The sequence below is a fragment of the Tiliqua scincoides genome, chromosome 3, assembly GCF_035046505.1.
Source record: "Tiliqua scincoides isolate rTilSci1 chromosome 3, rTilSci1.hap2, whole genome shotgun sequence".
Classification (NCBI taxonomy): Eukaryota; Metazoa; Chordata; class Lepidosauria; order Squamata; family Scincidae; genus Tiliqua; species Tiliqua scincoides.
The window spans coordinates 23,658,095-23,680,035 of NC_089823.1; the positions used below are offsets into that span (position 1 = coordinate 23,658,095).

Sequence of the window (21,941 nt, forward strand, 5' to 3'; positions counted from 1 at the left end):
GGCATACCTGAGGAGGTCTGGGGGCAAATGCACCGGCCAGCACCCTGTGGGGGATGCCCTTGTGACCCATCCCCTTTTTTTTCTTTTTTGGGCCCATTTTTTAGTTCTTAAAAGGCCTTTTAAGGGCTAGGAAGTTTGCCTCCTTGGCCCCCAGAAGGCTTCTCAGGCTTTCAAAGTGTCAAAAACCGGCATTCCAGTTTTCAAAGAAAACCAGAAGTGACTTTTTCAGAGAGGGTTTGTGGCATTTTGCGGTCCTGGCCCTGGGCAGCACCATGGCCGGATTTGCAATTGATGCAGCTAATTTTATATTCTTGATTCTGATAAAATACTGCTGGTATTGTAGGCTGACATGGAACCATTTACTAGTACTTGCTGGGAACAGTTGATTAATCAGCTTTGAACCCATCTATCAGTAGTATCACCTAACCCACATTTTATCCACAAGGATATCATGGGATACCTTATCAAATAATTTGCTGCAATTTAGATACACTATGTCCACTAACATGATCTATCAGACTAGTCACTCTATCAAAGAAGGAGATGAGATTCATCTTTCATCAGGCTTCTGAAAATCACCCCAAATGTTTAGACAGGGATTTTTGGGTGCTCACTAGTTCAAACTCTACCCAAGAGCTTAAGAACTGGTGAGATACCGTATAATGTTCAACATCCCTATAGCATGGTTCACTGCTATTATTCAACCTTTATCTTGTCTATGTCTGTGTTGGCCAGATGTTTCTTAAGGCCCTTGGGAATTGCACCTAGTGTACCAATGACAGTAGGGTAGTGGTTATTTTCTTTCTCCAAAGAAATTGTGTTTCAGTTTCCAGGTCTTTGTAATCTTTTTCAATTGTTTCACCTCAATTCAATTATCTCCTGGAATGACCACTGATAATTATTATAATAATTATTAATAAGAATATATACAACTTGTTGTGGGTAGGGTGTAGGAGTTTCTAGCAGAGTGAAAAACAAACAGCAGCGCAGCAGAAACTCGAGGCTAATGTCCAAGGAAGTCCCTCAGGAGGCTTTGTAAATTGCAAAGAAGCACTCGACACGAAAAGCTGGGTTCCATCACCAAGGTATATTATATACAAAGGATATTTACCATAACATGGTGGAACATACAGCAACACACATACGGCTTCTCGATTCTTATGTCCCCCCCACAGAGAGAGACATGAGCGTTTGTCCGCAGGCTTGTTTTATGCACAAGTCACGCCCACAATCAGGTGCACAGAGTTAGCAATCAGTAACAGCTGCTTCTTGCTATTTGCTACATGCTACAGACAGGCTATTCAAACATAGTGCTTGTCACATTTCCTCCTGTGCACAGGACCTGAGTGATTTCCTGGGTTCAGACCTCAACACAACTTTTCAACAAGAATTTGTAGCACTTTTCAACAACAACAACAAAAATTCACAAAGCAATTTACGGACAAAATCAAATAATTAAATGGCTCCCTGTCCCAAAAGTGCTGTCAGTCTAAAAAGCTGCAGAACACCAGTGAACAGATACTAGGAAAGATTATGCTGGGGTGAAGGACACTTGTTCTATCTGCTCTATCTCTCTCTCCCTGCTAAATATAAGAGGTGCACCACTTGAAAAAATGCCTTTTTGTGCAAGGGAACAGTCTGTTCCAGGCTTTTTCCAGGACATGACACAGGCTGAATGTAGTTTCCTGGGTCTTCCTTTTCCCCTTTTCTAAAGATAAGCATAACATTTGCTCATCTCCAGTCTTCAGGAGCCTTATTCATTCTCCTTGAATTCTCAAAGATGACAAACAGCAACTCCACAATCGCATCCACCAGCTCCTTCAGTACCCTAGCATGTAGTTCATTGACCCTGGCAACTTAAATTCATTCAGAGTAGCTAGGTGTTTCCTTATCTATCAGGAAAGGTGGTGCCCCAGTACTTCATTAGTAGAACTGTTAGGTTGGGCCATCTTCCTCTTCTGAGAGAACTGAACAACTCTGTCTTCTCCCCATCCTCTGTTAACACTTCTCCATCTTCTCTAGAAGATCAAGAAAATGTATACAGTTGACCCACATTTTGACCATGATAGACTTGTGCAAATTCATCTTCTGTGATCAGCAATTTAAATAGTGCAGACAATGCCACCCACCATTCTGTTTACTAAAATAAATACATGCTCTGGAGGGCACCTGAGATTGGATAATGAAACTGCTGTTCAATCTTGGTTCCCACTTGTGTCTTGTCATTTTTAAAGAGACAATATGCATTTTCCAGATGTCAGAGATTTTCAAGGCAATTTTGAGTGTACACTATTTTATTTTTACACAGTGACTCTGGAAAGAAATGCTCATGCAAGCTGGGGCTGACTGTATATTCTGTTGTCTATACCAGGGGTCTCCAAACTTTTTGGCCAGAGGGCCACATCATATATCTGGTACGGTGTAGAGGACCAGAAAAAAAATTTAAATATAAAATTTATATAAATAAATAAGAGATGGAACTTAGATGAGTGTATAAATGAATGAATGGGCTCATTCATTCAACCTCTTTGGCCCTTAGAATACCCTCCAGACACAACCAGAGCACAGCTCCAATCATGTTCGACCAAGTGGGCCAGAGGCTTTCAGGGGACAAGAGGCTAACCGCGGGCCACATGTGGCCCCCAGGATGCAGTTTGGAGACCCCTGGTCTATACCATCTTTCCCCAGGTTACATGTTTACAAGTCTTATGAGAGGAGAGGTGGCCACAATCCCCCTTTTTTTAAAAAATCTGAAGTGTCACCAAAGATTGTGAAACAATCAGTGGTTCCCTAACTGTGAAGTGCAACTCCCAAGGGAGCTGCTATGTATTCACAGGGGTGTCACGGGATGTGCCCAGCATCTTCTTCCCAGGTGCTGCCATTTTTGATCGTGTGATATCTCATACTATCTTGCAGGTCCCAAGATGGCAGCATCTGGGAAGAGGAAGCCGTGGAAGAAGGGAGTAGTTAACGCTGATAAGTTTGGGTACCACTGGGGCAGACAGTTGAAGGGAAATGGGAATTTTTACTGAATTAAAGCTGCAGATGGGAGAGTTGAGTGTTTGAATACTCCCACCAAGCAAAACACCTTTATACATAGAAATCTAATATGCTGGGAGAAAACTAAACTGCTTTCTGACATGGTAGTTTTTCGGCATTGAGGGAGCTTTATTACATGGTAGAGCATTCAAACTTGCACTTTTCACCTGCGCTCTGAAGTAACCCAGTCTAGGAAAAGAGTTGATTTTATGAACCAGGCCAACATGTTTCATCTTAGGGCACAATCCTAACCCCTTATGTCAGTGCTTTCCAGCACTGGCATAAGGGCATTGCAGCTCTGAGGTAAGGGAACAAACATTCCCTTACGTTGAGGAGAACTTCATGAGTGACACCCAACTGCAGGATGTAGTACACGTCCCATTGGCACCACTATGCCAGTGCTGGAAAGCACTGACATAAAGGGGTTAGAATTGCGCCCTTTGTACTTGCTCTTACTAACACGACTACTGTTTAGCATTTTTTTTACATTACATGACAGAGACATGATTCTGCAATTGTTGAAGCTCACAAATATTATTTGAATTTAAAAGTTAATCTGGAGAATTTAGTGTTTCTGTGTTAACATAGCTGTGCCAGGACTAGTTAACACAAATTTTCATTATATTCAAATCACACTGATTTTTCTAACCAGCCTGGATGGAATGGGCAAACACTGTCTGCCTTCAGTCTTCAGCTTGGAAGTCTTAAAAGTACTTTCATGTGATCTTTGAAATTACAGTGTGTGGATTTGTGCTGATAAACATAAGCCAAGCAGTTATTCATCTTTGTTTAGGTCTTTGTAAGTCTCCTATTATGGCTTCTTTGCACTCCTCTGAATCTGTTCCAATCTATCAGTGCAGTCTGTAATCTGTATTTAGGCCTTCAGAAGGTCTCCTCTAAACTTATTCCAGTTTGTCTGCAACATCCTCATGAAAGTGTGGAGTCCAGACACAGTTCTCCAGATGAGAACTGACTAATGCAGAAAAAAAGTAGAACAATTACTTCTCATGACTTGAAAACTATGGTTCTACTAATGCAGCCTAAAATTGCATTGATCTTTATCACAATCACCTGTTTTGCAGCTCCATCACATGACTGATCCCTGTTCAGCTAAACCTTAATTGGGCATCAAAACAGGATTTCTTTTCCTTCCCTATGGTGGAAGTCTTCTGCTGACTTTTTCTTTCTACCATCCCCTCAGCATTCTCTCCCTTCCCTTTTATCCTTGACACGGTGGGACTCTGTCTCAAGTAATTTGATCCTGGTGTGGTGTATAAGTTCATTTGATATAGTTTGTACATTTAGGGCCCAATCCTATCCAATTTACCAGTGTCAGTGCAGTCGTACCAGTGGGGCATGCACTGCATCCTGTTATGAGGAGGTAGTCACAGAGGCCACCTTAACATATGGGAAAATTTGTTCCCTTACCTTGGGGTTGCATTGTGGCCGCACCGGTGCTGGAAAATTGGATAGGATTGGGCCCTCAGTTACCACTCCCAAGTGTACAGGAAGAGCCAGCAGTGAGAGCATACTGTAAAGCAGTGGTTCTCAAACTTTTAACACCAGGACCCACTTTTTTGAATGCTTATCTGTTGGGATCAGCCAGACACGATGTCATGACCGGAGGTGATATCATCAAGCAGGAAAATTTTTAACAATCCTAGGCTGCAATTCTACCCACATTTACCCAGGAGTAAGTCCCATTTCCTATCATTGTTAGGCATCTGGCCTGGATGCCTTTAAAAGGGGACTGGACAAGTTTCTGGAGGAAAAATCCATTACGGGTTACAAGCCACGATGTGTATGTGCAACCTCCTGATTTTAGAAATGGGCTATGTCAGAATGCCAGATGCAAGGGAGGGCACCAGGATGAGGTCTCTTGTTATCTGGTGTGCTCCCTGGGGCATTTGGTGGGGCTGCTGTGAGATAAAGGAAGCTGGATTAGATGGGCCTATGGCCTGATCCAGTGGGGCTGTTCTTATATGTTCTTATTGTTAAAAGCATATACATAATAGCCTGTGAAAAGTATAGATCTGTAACATTTACCCAAATGCATACCACATACCAAGGTAGCATCAAGTTTAATATAATAAAAATAAAATACTGAAATGAATGGGGACCCACCTGAAATTAGCTCGCGACCCACCTAGTTGGTCCCGACCCATAGTTTGAGAAACACTGCTGTAGAGCATACTGTATGTGCTCAGAACTAGACCATATGGATTGGGGTGGCTGGATGAATCCAGGTTAATTTATAAAGTTTGTGAAACGCCAATAAAAATTTACAACTGGGACATGAGAGAACATAGTGAATAGACAAAAGCAAGAGTCTGCTTAATGAAGAAATAAAAAACATCATTCTTTATTAGTCACCAAACTAAATCCAGTTGCATTTTTTTTTCAGAACTTTGAACACTGACTTAGGAAGCCTGTTTCTTTGTACTCTTAATGTGATACTTTATCAGAAAGCACTTTAAGTAGTATAAAGGAAGATCTAAAGTTGTTAATTCTAATGCTGTAACAGCTGCTGCAGCTATTATTAGCCAGCAGTGTTACAGGACTATTTTCTCAGTGAGTGATTAAAGCAACAAGTCAAGCCTTAGCCACTTCTTGCTCCTTTTAATTATTCATTGTTTGACTTTCAAATTTGAAGCTAAAGTAAATAAAACTAATGTTTTATATTCATTTGAATATAACCAAAGAAAGCTGTTTAAATAGATGGCTAAAGCAGAATTCATGATGGAGTAAAATATTTAATGATATGTGTTATAAACTCATATTAAACTGAAGCTAAGAAATGTGGTTATAAAATAAAGTTCCAGTAATATTTTTTTTAATATTTGCATTAATGAGCTAGCAGTTAGTTGTATCCTAAACTTGTTCTTAGAAGGCAAGGGGTGAACCATTTTTGCCAATCGCTACTTCTCAAATCAGCCCACCAAGCCATGCCATCCTCTTCCAGAGTGTCTCCCAGTTTTCAAAATTTCGTTTTGAGCTATGCGGGGTTGGGTATACTAGGGAGGGATGAGAAGAATCATAGTCACTCCCCTCTTTATGTTATCCATTCTCGCCAGCTAACTCCTCCACATTCTTCTGCTCTTGCCAGTGGCTTGCTAGTGGCTTCTAGTCATCCATCTATAGCTGAACCAGTTCCATCTTATACAGTAAATATGTTATACTATTTTTGCAGAGCTGTTACTCCCATAGTGCAAGCAGATACGGTGGCCCACATGGTACTCACTTGAATGGTGAGGTGGAAATGGAAAAGATGCAAAAGAGAGCGACTAAGATGATTACGGGGCTGGGGCACCTTCCTTATGAGGAAAGGCTACGGCGTTTGGGCCTCTTCAGCCTAGAAAAGAGACGCCTGAGGGGGGACATGATTGAGACATACAAAATTATGCAGGGGATGGACAGAGTGGATAGGGAGATGCTCTTTACACTCTCACATAATACCAGAACGAGGGGACATCCACTAAAATTGAGTGTTGGGCGGGTTAGGACAGACAAAAGAAAATATTTCTTTACTCAGCGTGTGGTCGGTCTGTGGAACTCCTTGCCACAGGATGTGGTGCTGGCGTCTAGCCTAGATGCCTTTAAAAGGGGATTGGACAAGTTTCTGGAGGAAAAATCCATTATGGGGTACAAGCAACCTCCTGATTTTAGAAATGGGCTATGTCAGAATGCCAGATGCAAGGGAGGGCACCAGGATGAGGTCTCTTGTTATCTGGTGTGCTCCCTGGGGCATTTGGTGGGCCGCTGTGAGATACAGGAAGCTGGACTAGATGGGCCTATGGCCTGATCCAGTGGGGCTGTTCTTATGTTCTTATGAATTCAAGTATACACATTTGTGCCCCCCCCCCCAAGAAAAACAACTCTCAGGCCTTGAGAAAGTAGAATGAATTGACATGACCTTGTTAGTGTAATCCTTTAAATGGTACAGAGTTGTGCATGTGCTTGATTAAGGGTGCAATCCTAACCCCTTATGTCGGTGCTCTCCAGCACTGACATAAGGGCAATGCAGCTCTGAAGTAAGGGAACAAACATTCCCTTACTTTGAGGAGGCCTCCGTGAATGACACCCAACTGCAGGATGCAGCACTCATCCCATTGGCACCACTGTGCCAGTGCTGGAAAGCACTGACATAAGGGGTTAGGATTGCGCCCTTAGTTGCACGCCCTAGATTCTGTTTCTCTTGCTCATAGTTTAGATCAGGGGTGCCCAAACCCCGGCCCTGGGGCCACTTGCAGCCCTCGAGGCCTCTCAATGCGGCCCTCAGGGAGCCCCCAGACTCCAATGAGCCTCTGGCCTGCCGGAGATTTGTTGGAGCCCACACTGGCCTGATGCAACTGCTCTCAGCTTGAGGGAGACTGTTTGACCTCTCGCGTGAGCTGTGGGATGAGGGCTCCCTCCACTGCTTGTTGTTTCACGTCCGTGATGCAGCAGCAGCAGCAGCAAAGAACAGGCCAGCTTTGTGCAAGACCTTTTATAGGCCTTGAGCTATTGCAAGACCTTCATTCATTCATATAAGTTTAATATATTCATTTATGTAAACTTATGTAAATTTATTCAAATTTTAAATTTAAATTAATCCTTTTTTTCCCCGGCCCCTGACACGGTGTCTGAGAGACGATGTGGCCCTCCTGCCAAAAACTTTGGACACCCCTGGTTTAAATAAAAGACAACATAATAAGATTTCTAGCACATGTGATTATCAGTTAAAGCCAGCATAGTTGTAAAAGATATTGAAAAATACAGCCCAGTTGTAGGAAGGGATGTAATTTACCCTTGCTAATTGAGTAAAGAAGCACCTTTTAAGAGGTGGTTCTCTTGCATTTAGCAAGGGAAAAGCAATTGCCCCAGAAATCTACTGGGGTCTCTTTTGTGCATGCCTCTTTGGAACAGACTACCAATTTTTCATCTGTTTTGCTTTGTAAACTTTTTGCTGAGAAGTGGTATAAATATTCTAAATTATAATGAAATGTGATGCTTGAAGAAACTGTACACAGAACATCTAAACTAGAACAGTAAAAATGAAGACTGCATCTTCATGTGATATGCATCATAATGTGGGAAATGAACGAATTTTTGCCAATAGATCCCTGTATCGTCTGTCTCTTGGGAACAAGTTTCCCACCTCTCCCACAAGCTTGGGGAGAGGTGATCTTAAGGAACAAAAAGGTTAACCCCTGCTAATTGGGTAAGAGGCACTTTTTCAAGTGGGTGCTCCTCTTTTTAGCAGGGGGAGAGTAACTGGCCCACCTCACCCCAGCACTGTCTGTTCTAGTGGCTTCTGCTGGTATTCATTTGCATCTTTTTAGATTGTGAGCCCTTTTGGGACAGGGAGCCATTTAGTTATTTGTTTTTTTCTCTGTAAACCGCTTTGTGAACTTTTAGTTGAAAAGCGGTATATAAATACTGTTGATTGATTGTTGATTGATTAACCTTTCTTCCCCCAACTCCACCCTCTCCCAAAAGCTTTCAGGACAATCTGAAGCCATCAGCCATTCAGTTCTATGTCACTATAAACATTAATATTTCATTGGGTAGAATCTAGAGTACCGTAGTTCAGAGGAAGAGTAACTTTAGATGTTTCCCTCTACATCAGGCGATATAGAAAAGATTAAGGATAATTAGAACGTCTTTGCTGTGACAGGCATATAGCTAAAGCAGATTAAGGTGAAATTGTGTTTGAAGGAAGACATGAACAAGCAAAAATGGTTTTTCAGCTGTGTTTTTGTATCAGTTTCAAATTTCTACATTTGTATGTTTAGCAATTGTTTTTACAGATAATGTTCACAATTTTCTAATATTCTTTATTCTCTAGCAGATGGTGCGCGAAGAGTATACAACAACATCACCAGGTACTAACCTAGATAGGCCTGAACCTCAGTACATCTACAATGTTGGCATATATGGATGGAGAAAGCGTTGTCTGTATCTTTTTGTCCTCCTCCTGATAATCATTTTAGTTGTGGATCTTGCTCTGACAATTTGGATTCTTAAAGTGATGTGGTTTTCTCCTGTAAGTGACTCTCCACATTTTTCTTTTGCATGTAGTATTGCTTCCCTTATCTCCTATGCATGTAAATAGCTTTTTAAAATAACATCTTCTCACCTGATAAGTTCATCAGATTCGTGATATTTCTGTTTCCTTATGCTATCCAAAACTATCCTACTTTTAAGTTTACCTACATTCCTTTAATGAATCCTTGAGTGATCTCCGTCATGTCTTTATCAGATAAATTGTTCAGGTGCCTCAAGTGTCTTAAATTGTTCATAGCCCATCCTATTGGGCTTTAGTGCTCTCACAAAAGTGCTATAAAGTGGTTTCCAGTAGCAGACCAGGACAACGGCAAGAAAGCCAGTGCCTTCCTGCCCATGTTTTCAGCTGTCCTGCCACCCACCAAAGCAAGTTAGTAGGAGAGGTGAAAGGGGGTGGGGGAGGGTGTATTGGGAAAGGGGTGTAATGGGTGGGGAGACTGTAGAAGGGGTGGATCCGGTGGTAACAGCACATGCCAGATCCCATCCCCCTTTTCTGCAGCTTCTCCACCCCCTTTCTCTTGTTGGACGTGCTCTAGCAAAATTACTAGCATGGGTCTGTGGAGGCCCATTGTGGAATGTGAGGCTTACAGAGGTATAAGGGGACTTAAATCCCTGTTGAAACTTCTGATTTCCCTCCCCACCCCCACCCCCGGGCAAACACAATTATGCCCTTTTTTGCTTGGATGCATCAATGGGGGGAGGAATACAATTGGGCTCTGAATTTGTGAAATGTTACTTTACTGATGGAATATCCAAATCCACTGTTTTCTGAAAAACCCTGATAGTGTGAGAATACAACTGCCTGAATTAGTGGCTTCTTGTTGGATAGAAGAATGACTGCCAAACATATTGACCCTGAACCAATTTGTGGGTGGGTGGGTTTGTGGGTGGGTGGGTGGGTGAGAAGGACAAAGGTGTGGGAAGATTACATGTAGCCCCTCCTGTTCCAACCCAAATAGCTTATTTGTGAAATGCTGCTTTTTGAGCAGAAATGTACATACATACCACTGGCAGGTGAGTTAGGGGAGGGAACTTCCTCGCAGCACCTGGTGCTGGTTGCTGTAGCTCAACTACTTGTCCGTGCAGATGTTTGCGTCTCACACATTAGATTGCTAACTGCACTGTGGCATGACATTTTTCTGAACTCCATTACACTTACGGGTGGTCATCACTCTTCTGCTGTCACCTTGGCATCATGATATGCATTTTTAAATATTCATTCCCCTACAGTTTTCATCAAAAATGCTGAAAAATTTTCATCAGATGTTTTCATCAAAATCAAAAATGCTTCTCATGAGAATGTGATTTGGCATTTCAAAAACATAGAAACAGGCATGCCCCTGTGTCCACAGATGAGTTGCATGGACTCCCCCAAGGATGTGGAAACAGTGGATATGGAGGGGCACCTGTCTTTGTACACCCCCCCCACCCCTCAGTACTCCCATTAACATGATTTCGAAGGTTATCCCAGCAAAAATGGTCTTCCATTACAGGGTCTCTATAACCATACAAGCTTATAGTGACACTCAGGCTGCCTCTCTGCAACCTGGGCACTTAAAAAAAGAGAACTATCTCGAGGTTAACAGGAAGCAGATGTTGACCACTTTCTGTTAACCTAGTTTTTTGCAAGTATGCAGGCTGCCAAGAGGCAGTGTCATTAACAACTTGTATGCTTATAGAGATCCTGTAAAGGAAGACGATTTCAATGGCCTTGGGCAGCCCAGTCCTATCTGCCTCAGCACCACTGGGTTCAATGGCACCAAAATGGCTACTGCTGCTTCCAGTGGGGTCAGGGAAGCTGCCTGAGGTCTCCTCAGGGGTAGGGGACATTCATGCAATGGGACTACTCACATCTGCACCAGCTATTTTGCCAGCGCAGACAACAGAAGCCTCATGTCAAGCTTAGCAGCCCAACACAGGGGATAGGATCCAGCCACACCCCTCCTGGGCCAGTCTCTTCCTGTACCGCCCTCTCCCTTGCCCCATAAAGCTCACCCCATAAAGGAACGTCCCATAAAGGGACGTCTCTACCCCGCCCCATAAAGCTGCACCACTGCCCAGTTGTGTTACTGTTAGTGACTGTGCATCACCCTCCTTCCAGCGCTGAGGCCCAGTAATGACTGGTGCTGGCCCACCGCCAGCACTCCCTACAATCTGAGTGCTATAAACGTGCTTTATGGCACATTTGCAACACCCAGCGCCAGCATACCGACGGCGCTAGAGAGTTCAGGTTTGGGCTGTAAATCATGTTAGTGTGTGCATGGGGGGAGGATTTTCAGATAACCAAATCTGTGGATATGGGGGCCAGCCTGTATAATACTTACTACGGAGAGATTGTCACAATCGTAAAGCATACAGAATACAGGTCACTTAAAGCACAGAGCTGTTTTTTTTCTTGTTACAGATTGGAATGGGATATCTACATGTTGAAAGTGAAGGAATTCGTCTAGAAGGAGAGTCAGAATTTTTATATCCTTTATATGCCAAAGAAGTTCACTCTAGAAAGGTAAATAAGACTGTGATATTATATACACCTACTTGGACTACACCCCAGTTAATTCAGTGGGACATACTTCTGAGTAAAGGTGCATAGGATTGGGCTATAAGAGCCCAATCCTGGGCTCGACATGCCGGTTTACTGCCGGCGCGCACTATCGCAAACGTTTGCGAGGCCTAATGGTGGGTCAGCACCCATGCTAACCCAGTGCTGGCCAGCGCCGGGCTAGCACTGGGCAGGTGCTCGGCTTCCGCCACTTAATGGTCACACATACTGCCAAGCCGCAGTAAGGTAAGCAGGGGCAGGGGTGAAACGGGGAGGAGGCGTTCCAGGGAGGGGGGAAGCAGGGAGAGGTCGAGGAGGAGGCATGCCGGGGGGAGGGAGCGTGGAGGGAGGGAGGTGTGTGCAGTGGAGCTCTGCTCCACTAGATCCAGAGCATTCATATGGGGCTTTGCACCCTACACAAACACTCTTCCCATTGCGGGGCTACTTCCCTTATCTGGGAGAAGGGAATGAAAGTCCCCTTCTCCCAAGGTGCCACCTGCAGCTGTCATGGGTGTGTTGGATGCGGCAGCAGCCATTTTCGGTGCCGTTGCAGCCGCGTGCCACAGGAGTGCAGGATTGGGCTGTATGTCAGGTAATCAGTGCGTCATCTAAAAAAATACCATTTACAAAGCTTACATAGGCGCAACTCAATAATGCACTGTAAAACTAGAATAAAAACTAATATGGCTTTGTGCTTCTCTGATTTTGTTTTTAGCTGCTCATCATGTCTTGTGGCATGGACAGGATAGCACAGATGTGTATTACCATCTAAACCACGAACACACACACATCATTTTCATTTATCATGGAATAAACTGGCCCTGTTAGCCATATTGTTGTTTCCTATCCTGGTTCTTGTGAGACACTCTCTTCTACCTTCATACACACCAGAAGGTGCTGAGGTTCAAGACTGGTCCTGTGATGGACCTTGTAATATGCCATTGTGGCAGTGAACAAACTGACAGATCAAGCGAAGGAAGACAATGCAGACATAAGTCAGGGGATTTCAGGTTTGCAGCTAGCTTGCCCTCTGTTAAACAGTCTGTCATAGGCTATTTGGAGTATTCAAGGGACCAAAATAGTTTTTCCTGTGAGGAATATCTGAAACAAAAGTTTGCAACTTCTTTTCTATACTCTAGGACTCATCGCTGCTTTTACAGTCTACTCAAAATGTGACCCTAAATGCACGCAATGATGATGGGAACATCACAGGCAGATTAAGTGTGGGTAGGTTTAAACTGTGTTTCTTCAATTTGCACTGTGAAGACTTCTAATACGCAAAGAGTTACTCACTCATTAATTGATTTATAGGGTTGTTCTTTGAGAAAGCTCCATTTGCATAAGAGGGAAGAGGTAATTTTAACTGATCTCTCCATTCCACTATAGCCCTTTGCATCCCCTGAATTCCCACTGCTGAGGGCTGGGGGCTTCTCAGGTGCAGATATTTGGGGGGCACAGAGGGTTGCAGAGGGAAGGGGAGATTGATGAAAATGTTTCTGCAAACAGAAGCATCTTAGGCTATAAGGCGTAGTCCAAATGCTTTTTAAATACTCCCAGATAGTCAAATGGACTACCCAATCCTATGCAGGCTTGGGCCACCAACTGGAGTGCTTGCAATAGCAGTATGGATCTCCATTGTCACAAAATGGTCACCAACAACACACGGAGTGCTCCATTGGCAGTCGTTTTGGGAGCACTCCCTGTCTGTCTCCAGACCTCGCCACAGCCACTGGATCACATAAGGCAGTGACTGGGAGGGAGAGAAACTAAGTAGGGAGGGGGAAAGAACAGGGGTGAGGAGGCTGTGGGAGTGGTAGATCCAGCAGCGGTGCTGTGCACCGGGTCCTATTCCCTCTGTCAGCAGCCTCCTTGTCCCCTTCCTCTCCTCAGACTTGCACAAGCTACAGAGTTGGCACAGGTCTGAGGAGACCCATTGCGGAGCAGGAGACTTTATGAAGGGTTAATGAGATTTAAATATCCTTTCCCCTCCAAAGCCTTCTGATCTGCCCTTCCACTGCTGGATACAGCATGCTCCTTTTGGTTATGGCTGCACCAGTGGAGGGGGAGAAAGGATAGGATTGGGCTCTGAATAAAGAAAACAAAGCACTGATATTTGTTGGTCTTAACTGGAACACCAGCATCTGGGCGATTTGCTTTTATCATCCAACTTGGGACTATTTGTGTTCTGAACTTTTAACAAATTTTTTCAAGCTTTGAGCATAATTCATGGCACTTAATATACATCGCTGACAGTGTTCCCCCTAAACTGTGCAGCCCCTTGGACAGTATTGGAGTCCAGACCAGCTTCCATCATGGTGCTCCAGAGCTTGGCAATGATGACATTATCGCTGAGCACTCCTGGAGCTGACTTTGTGCAGCTCCATTAGGGTTCTGCACAGTCCCTGTAATTTTTACAGGGAATACAGATCAGTGAACAGTGAACATTGCCAGTTAAACAATTGTAGCATGTGATACAAATTGCACAGACATTGATTAGACAACTAATATTAAGCAATTTAATAATAAAATAAAATCTGAAATTATAGCATAAAACCTAATGGATTATTTAGTCCCTTGCTCCATCCTTCCTTCTCCTTTTCACATTCCCAGCATTGTTGTACATACACATTTTTGCATGTGGATACAAACTAGATAATTCCTCAAACTATTTTTCTTAACCATTTGCTTTGAACAATTCAATTTTTTCCTGCTAAACATGCAACGTATCACTGAAAAATTTGCATATGTTGAAGAGATGAGAGATAAATGTTCCCTTAAAAATATTAATCATGTACTTTTTAGGTCCTAACATGGTACAAATCGACAGTCCGGAATTTCAGATCAACTCCATGAATCTGGATGGAAAACATCTTTTTACAGTAAACGAAACTGAAGTTAGAATTGGTACAGATAAACTTCGAATTCTGGGTTTGTATGCAAGTCTAAGAAACAAAATTAAAAAATCATTTAAAGGACATAAAGGCTTCAATGTGAAAGTAAAGTGAAATAATTATTCCAGAAAATAGTCAGTGTTAATTATAGTTAATTATAGAAAATAGTCAGTGTTTATTAATCATTGTTTTAGCACAACCATTTTCAGTGGTATTTTATTTAGTGCTAGTTCCTGTTTTATGTCATTGAAACAAAGTATCAGTCATTAAATTTCCTCAAAAATTTTCCAACATTGATATATGGAAATTTATTTTAACTGTGTCAATCAGTCAAATAGAAGCAAGGGAGCTATTTTGTAAGTTAACATTCATAGGATATATGTTTAGCTCTTCAAAGTTGATTAGCAGTCTTGTTACAAATTTGCCCAAGCCAATACTATTCTAATATTTTCTTTCAATAGTTATTTGCTAGTGTGTTCATCTTAGGTATTTAGCTACATAGAGCTTCTGCAAATGCACACTCAGTCTTCACCATGATTGTCTGAATCTAGAGTGTGTGGTAAAATGATGGCCCAATCCTATCCCTAGTGGTGCCGCCAGGTGGAGTGGCACCAAAATGGTTAGCGCTGGGGCTGCTGGAGGTCTCCGTGGAGGAAGGGGACAAACGTTCCTGCAGTGGGGCTTCTCAAGTCTATGTCAGCTATTTTGCTGAATCTCCATGTCAGGCTTTGCACCCTAGGCTTTGCATGGAGGATAGGGCTCCACCGTTCCCACCCCGTTCTGCCTCACCTCCTCCCCTCGCCCCACCTTCCCCACACCTGAACACGTCCCCCCACCCCCAAGGCCCTCGCTACTGTCCAGAGCTCCTACCATGCTCCGGGCAGCATCTATCTGGCACTGGGCCCAGTGCTGACTGGCACCAGTGCTCCCTCCTCTCTGGGTTTTGCGGACATGCCTTGCAGCACATTTGTGACACCCAGCACTGGCACTAGAGGCCCATAGGATTGGGCCCTGAATCCTGAACTTGTGATGATCCTACATGTAGGCTTCTCACTGGGCATACAAATGCTGAAAAGCCATAGTTACCTTCAGTTTTCCAACACGTGAACTCAGCAAGAAACCAAATGTAGTATCCTTGTGCTTTACAACCTAGACATGGTTTGCACTGAAGTGCCTACACGTAGGAAATTGCTAACAAGTGAAGCAACTCTTAGAGTTTACAGGACCGCATGTGGTCTGATAAAGCTGCCCTGAAATTCATAACAAAATGCAAGGACATATATAATGTAAACCCAAGGTGTTGTAGGACCAGTTCTGTTACTCTGCCAAGTTCTAATCAGAAAAGGTTTGCTGTTTCCTCCCTGCCCCACCTTCAAATATAATGCTTCTTATAATGACTAATGGCTACAACAATTTTCTGTTTCCTGTAATACTTTATTCTTGTGTTTCAGGGCCAGAAGGAGCTCTTTGTGAACATTCTATAGAAACACCACTTATCCAATCTCAAGGTGAAGAGCTTAAGTAAGAATGTCTCTCATATACCTGTTATATTGTAAATCATGTTCACAGCTCATTAGGAACAGGTCACTCATGACACTATATATAGAATGTCATAGTGGCAGATCACAGAAGGTACAGATTCACTACTTGGAGAATTTAATCTGCATATTTTATTTATTTATTTATTTATTTATTTATTTATTTATTTATTTATTTATTTATTTATTTAGCGTGTGGCATATAATACATGGACTTGTTTATCAATTAGACAGGATCAAATGTCAATGTCCAGTTCATGCAGCCATTCAAGGACAGAGTAACCTTCATAGAAAAAGTCAGCCCATGGGCCAGTACACCCCCTCAGTTTGCAGCCAGGCACAGTGTGGTACATGTTGAGACATGCTATTAAGTTTGCTTTAAAATACTGTTTGTCTCCAGTCATGGGGCACAATGAGACATGACAATAAACTGTGAGTTTGCCACTGAGTGTAGTCTCCCCACTTCATGTTCCTTTCCTCTTCCAGTGTATAATACACATAATGTATAATTGTGTGTGATATGTCACCATGTTCTGTGTTTTGTCACTCACATGCTAAATTATTGTCATGCATTCCTATTACTACACATTATGGCAGGCCACTCCCTGAGGCCAATTGAAGCAGTTTCCTAAGCAGCAGACGGGGGGAGCGAACCACTTCTGTCTGCCCACTCACCTCCTCAACCTCCCACACCTTGAACTGTAAAAAGAAGAGGGAAATGGACCAGAAGAGAGAACATGGAGGAACATCATTTCTTAACCAGTGGTCCTTGAGGTGGTGTCTGGTGGTATGTGCAGGACCCCCAGACCCCTGTCACCTGGCAGCAAGACCAGCAATGTGACAAGCAGCAGTAGGAGGCTCAGCTCAGCAGGCAGAACTCCAGCGTGCACTTTTCATGCACTTGAAAAAACCTCCTGTTCACCCTGAGCCTCTTACCAGTATTTCTTGCATTGCATCTGGCATTCTGATCTGGAAGTAACTGGTGATGACATTATCTGGTGGTACTTCTAGTACCACGCGAAGTGATATGGCGAGACAAATGTTGAGAAATGCTTGACTAGGTGTCAGATATGCTCTAGCCTACCACTGTCCTCTCCTTCATGCTTCCTCTTCTGCTCCAGCCCCCTCTTTACCCATTCCAGTGAGTGCGAGAAGCAGTGAGAAGGGGACCAGAGGTGAAGGGAGGCAGCATTTGGCCTGCTGCTTGGGCCAAAGATTAAGAAATCTTGGGCCACCCTGCATTATGAGCAGAGAAAAGAAACTTGATGTGGGTTTGCAGTTGCATCCTGCCGTTGTTACCTCTCCTCCTTCTTTAGTCCTTAGCTGGCACTTGGGGAGAAGGTTTTCCTCTCAACCAATACACTGCTGTAGGTACCGCTACAATCCGGGTGTCATTCATTCACTTCCACTCTTTGCAATTGTTAGTGATATTTCTAGCCTCATCAGTGATCAGTTGCTGGTTCCTTAGATCTTCCTCAATGTGTCTGAGCTATGTTTTCTTTGGTGTTTCCTGTTGAACCCCCCAGTAGGAAGGTCACTCTCACCAGACAATTGTTACCTAGTTTAGTTCTGCACTTATAGTGGTGTTCAGGAGATAACTTCAGGTTAGAGATGTAAAGCAAAACACTAAGCTACTATCTAAAAATGAAATCCATATTTCCTGCTTAAATTATGAAACGAGTAAACAGGATCCATGCATTACAAAATTAGACTGTGCTCCAGATTGTGCTGTTTTTAGTGCTCTTTGTGTCAAAGATGAAGCAACCTCATTACAGCTGAAACTCTTGCTTGGGAGTATTTCTCTTGCATGTATTGTGACATTTAGGGCACAATCCTAACTAACTTTCCAGCACTGACTTGGCTGCAGTGCCGCCCCAAATTAAGGTAACAAACATGTCCTTACTTTGAGGAGGCCCCCTTGATTGCCTTCCCACTGCAGGATGCAGTACACGCCACATAGCTTGATAGATGTACATAGCTGGTACATAGATGTACATAGCTGGTACAGCTATGTCAATGCTGGAAAGTTGGTTAGGATTGCACCCTTATTCTTGGTTATCTGTGAGTCATTCCAACAGAAAACATCATAGCATGAGGCTGACACAAAGGTCTTTTCTAGTGAATGGCCTCTTGGCTTTGAGGTCTAGTTTTGTTTTTGTTTTTTTTTGAAAGACATATTTATTCAGAAAGAGTCTGTTGTGGAAATGTTCCCAAAACAAGAGACTGGGGATGACTGACATCTTTCTTCATAATGCTCTTTTTTAAAAAAAACTTGACTTAGAAAATTAGAAGAAATTAAGCTGAGTTCCTTTGTCACTTGAACTGCCTGCATACATTGTTTCCAACTATGGTAGCTTCACTCATGCATTTACTGTGTCAAAATCTATTTTAAAAAATAAATGCAATATTCACTCTTCACTATGAATACGAACCAGGCATTCAGCATTTTATAGGCAAAGATGAAGTTTTCCCTAAGGCTGTAATGAATCTGTGTTCATTGTGAGATGTTTCGGGACAGACAGCATGTGAGCTCATGAGTGGGCGGCAGAAGAATGGAGGATGGGGCCAGGATCCTGACCCTGTTCCTGGGCAGCCTGGGGCAGCTCTGGGCTGCTTGGATCTGCACCACCTCTTTAGGTGGTACAGATCCAAGTCGACGAATTGGGGCTGCAGCCACTCTCCCTGGGGTAAGGGGAAGCAATTCCCCTTGCCCTAGGCTGAGCCACTTTCAGCCGCAAACTTCTGCTATATTTGGGGCAGGCCTGCCAGCCTTCCCATTCCCGTGCAAGTTAGGGTTGTGCTGTGAGAACTACAGCAGAGAGAAGCTCTGCTGGATGCTTGATTATTTAACCTGTTTGGAATTGGTGTTTAGGGTTTGGATTCTGGTTCATTGAGCAGATCTCTCTGACCATCTTTTTAGATCTGGATTCTGTTTGGTTTGGCTCCTGGAGGGCATAGAATAGGGCCACACTGCTAAAGCTAAGCAGGTTTTGTTCTAATGTTCCCTGTAATTTTTATAGGAAACCCACAGAGCTGTACAGTGCCTGGGTGGAGGGAGCTCCGGAGTGCTCTACGATGACATAATTTGTCATCCCCAAGGTCTAGAGCACCCTGACAAAAGCCATGTGGGGCTTTGATTTTGGCTGTGTGGCCACACAGCTGTGGGACAGTACAGTTTAGAGCCTGGCTGGGTGGTTGTTTGCATACTCCATGTTTCATGGTAGAATAAAGGTGAGACATAAGCAATAAATACACATGCAGGTCAATCACGACAGCAGACATTGAAATGTGGGTCTGGTCTGTAAGTTGTTCACATAGTTCCATGGGGAAAAGGCTATGGTTTCCAGATCCTGGTAGCACAGATCTCTCTGGATCCTGGCCAGAGTCAGTAGTCAAAGGGACCAATCCTATTCAACTCTCCAGTGTCAATATTTTTGAACAGTATTATCCATAGTTGTCAAATGGGTAATATTCTTCAAAAGTAAATACCTGATAGTGATTTAAGTACCAGCAGAAAGGGCATATTTCTGAAAATATGAAAAACACCTTTTAAATGAATAACAAGAAATTTCCACTTCCGAATTTGTTGTTTTATCTTTCCTGTCCCTATGCAAACACATGCTTTACCACTAAAATCAACAGAAACGCAGCTAGCTGGACTGTGTATGTGTTCCTTTGCATTTAGACAATGCAGCAGTCCTAATGGGCTGTAAAGAGAAAGTTCTCTTATCCTTTTCTGCCACCTTGTGGCACTACACATTTTCAGGGCCTTACAGGAAATGATATATTTCTTATAATAAATAGTTCTACATTATGTTAAGGTTTATAAATTGAGAATTTTAGGGTTTTCTTTACTAAACTAATAATTATTCAATGTTACCCAAAATATGTATACTGAACTTTGTTATATATTAATTTGAAGTGACTTTGCTATATTGGCACAAATGCAAAAAAGGGAAGGCAACACCAACATGACCCCATTGCTGGGCAGCGTGGAACAGCCTCTAGCTGCTCCATTCTGCTTGGACTTGCACCACCTCCTGAGGTGGCGCAGTTCCAAGTAGACCCATTGGGTGCAGTGTGACATGTGGTAAGGGGAAAGTTTTCTTCTTGTTGTGCCGCTTCAGTCCCCAAACGTGCGCTGAATCTCCTGCCAGCCTGCCTGCTCCAGTGCAAGTTAGGATTGCGCCCTTAACCAGTCAGTGCATTTCAGCATGTCTTATTTACATCGCCACTCTGCCAAAGATCTCCAGCAGCTCATGGATCGTTTTAGCAAGGCCTGCCAAGATTTTGGACTGACGATCAGCCTGAAGAAAACACAGGTCATGGTTCAGGATGTGGACTCACCTCCCTGCATTACAATCTCTGCGCATGAACTGGAGGTTGTCCATGACTTTGTGTACCTTGGCTCAACGAACTCCGACACTCTTTCTCTCAATACCGAATTAAACAAGCGCATCGGTAAAGCAGCTACCACGTTTTCCAGACTCACAAAGAGAGTCTGGACCAACAAGAAGCTGACGGAACATACCAAGATCCAGGTCTACAGAGCTTGCGTCCTGAGTACACTTCTGTACTGCAGCGAGTCATGGACTCTTTGTTCACAACAGGAGAGGAAACTGAGCGCTTTCCACATGCGCTGCCTCCGACGCATCCTCGGCATCACCTGGCAGGACAAAGTTCCAAACAACACAGTCCTGGAATGTGCTGGAATCCCTAGCAAGTATGCACTGCTGAAACAGAGATGCCTGTTTTGGCTCGGTCATGTCGTGAGAATGGATGATGGCCGGATCCCAAAGGATCTCCTCTATGGAGAACTCGTGCAAGGAAAGCGCCCTACAGGTAGACCACAGTTGCGATACAAGGACATCTGCAAGAGGGATCTGAAGGCCTTAGGAGTGGACCTCAACAAGTGGGAAACCCTGGCCTCTGAGCGGCCCGCTTGGAGGCAGGCTGTGCAGCATGGCCTTTCCCAGTTTGAAGAGACACTTTGCCAACAGTCTGAGGCTAAGAGGCAAAGAAGGAAGGCCCATAGCCAGGGAGACAGACCAGGGACAGACTGCACTTGCTCCCGGTGTGGAAGGGATTGTCACTCCCGGATTGGCCTTTTCAGCCACACTAGATGCTGTTCCAGAACCACCTTTCAGAGCGCGATACCATAGTCTTTCGAGACTGAAGGTTGCCAACAAAAAAAAAACAAAAAACAATTTACATTGCACTTGACCAGAGACTTCCTCCCCTTTTTTACTTTGATGGGTGTCCGCCAGAGTGGCTAAGCCCAGTGCAGGGAGTGGAACAGGGTAGGGGGAGGGAAGGGCAGGAGGTGGACAGAGGCATTGGAACACTGGTGCGCCAGCTCCCTCCACTGCTGTGAAGTGACTTATTATGCTTTTCTGACAGCCTGCACTGTTGGAACATGCATTCCACCAGTGCAGGCCTTGGTTAGGATTGGACTGTAAGGGAAGGGGCATGTTTAATCTAAAATGGGGTGATCAGTGGGTTTGTAGATTTTATTAAGTTTCCCCCAAGCTTCCCTCCTCCATAATTGGAGCACTGGCTATTGGGCAGCCCAATCCTAACTCCCTGCATGGCGAAACAGCAGCACCAACATGGCTTCCACTGTATCCCATGGGGGTGTTTTGGAATGTTGAGACATCCTTGGCGTAAGGGAAGATTTTTTTTTTTTTTAAGACAGTCCAAAGCTTGTCTGAAACATGGAAGTTCAGCAAAAAAAATCCACACTGGCTCCCAAGCCGGTTTTGTGTGTTGGTAGCTGGAAGTGAAGGAATGAAAGCAAAGGAAAGGAATGGTTGACACTCAAAGGAGTTAAGGCAGTGTTCTCCTGCAGCAGAAAAAAATAAATCTGCACTGTCTCCTGTTGTTGGA

At 43.7% G+C, this 21,941-nt stretch overlaps 1 protein-coding gene across 8 annotated transcripts in view; it reads left to right on the forward strand.

The window, feature by feature from the left end:
• SGCG (sarcoglycan gamma) overlaps nucleotides 1-21,941 on the forward strand; it is a 28,492-nt gene that overhangs the window by 2,072 nt on the left and 4,479 nt on the right. For 2 of the 8 annotated variants that reach the window (XM_066621928.1, XM_066621931.1), the window contains exons 2-6: nucleotides 8,870-9,064; nucleotides 11,489-11,590; nucleotides 12,766-12,853; nucleotides 14,429-14,554; nucleotides 15,969-16,038. In XM_066621928.1, coding sequence (XP_066478025.1) covers nucleotides 8,870-9,064; nucleotides 11,489-11,590; nucleotides 12,766-12,853; nucleotides 14,429-14,554; nucleotides 15,969-16,038 — 581 coding nt within the window. Of the gene's footprint in view, nucleotides 1-2,916; nucleotides 2,987-8,866; nucleotides 9,065-11,488; nucleotides 11,591-12,765; nucleotides 12,854-14,428; nucleotides 14,555-15,968; nucleotides 16,039-21,941 lie in introns of those variants that run through there. The other 6 variants (XM_066621929.1, XM_066621930.1, XM_066621934.1 and 3 more) reach the window with 5 other exon arrangements.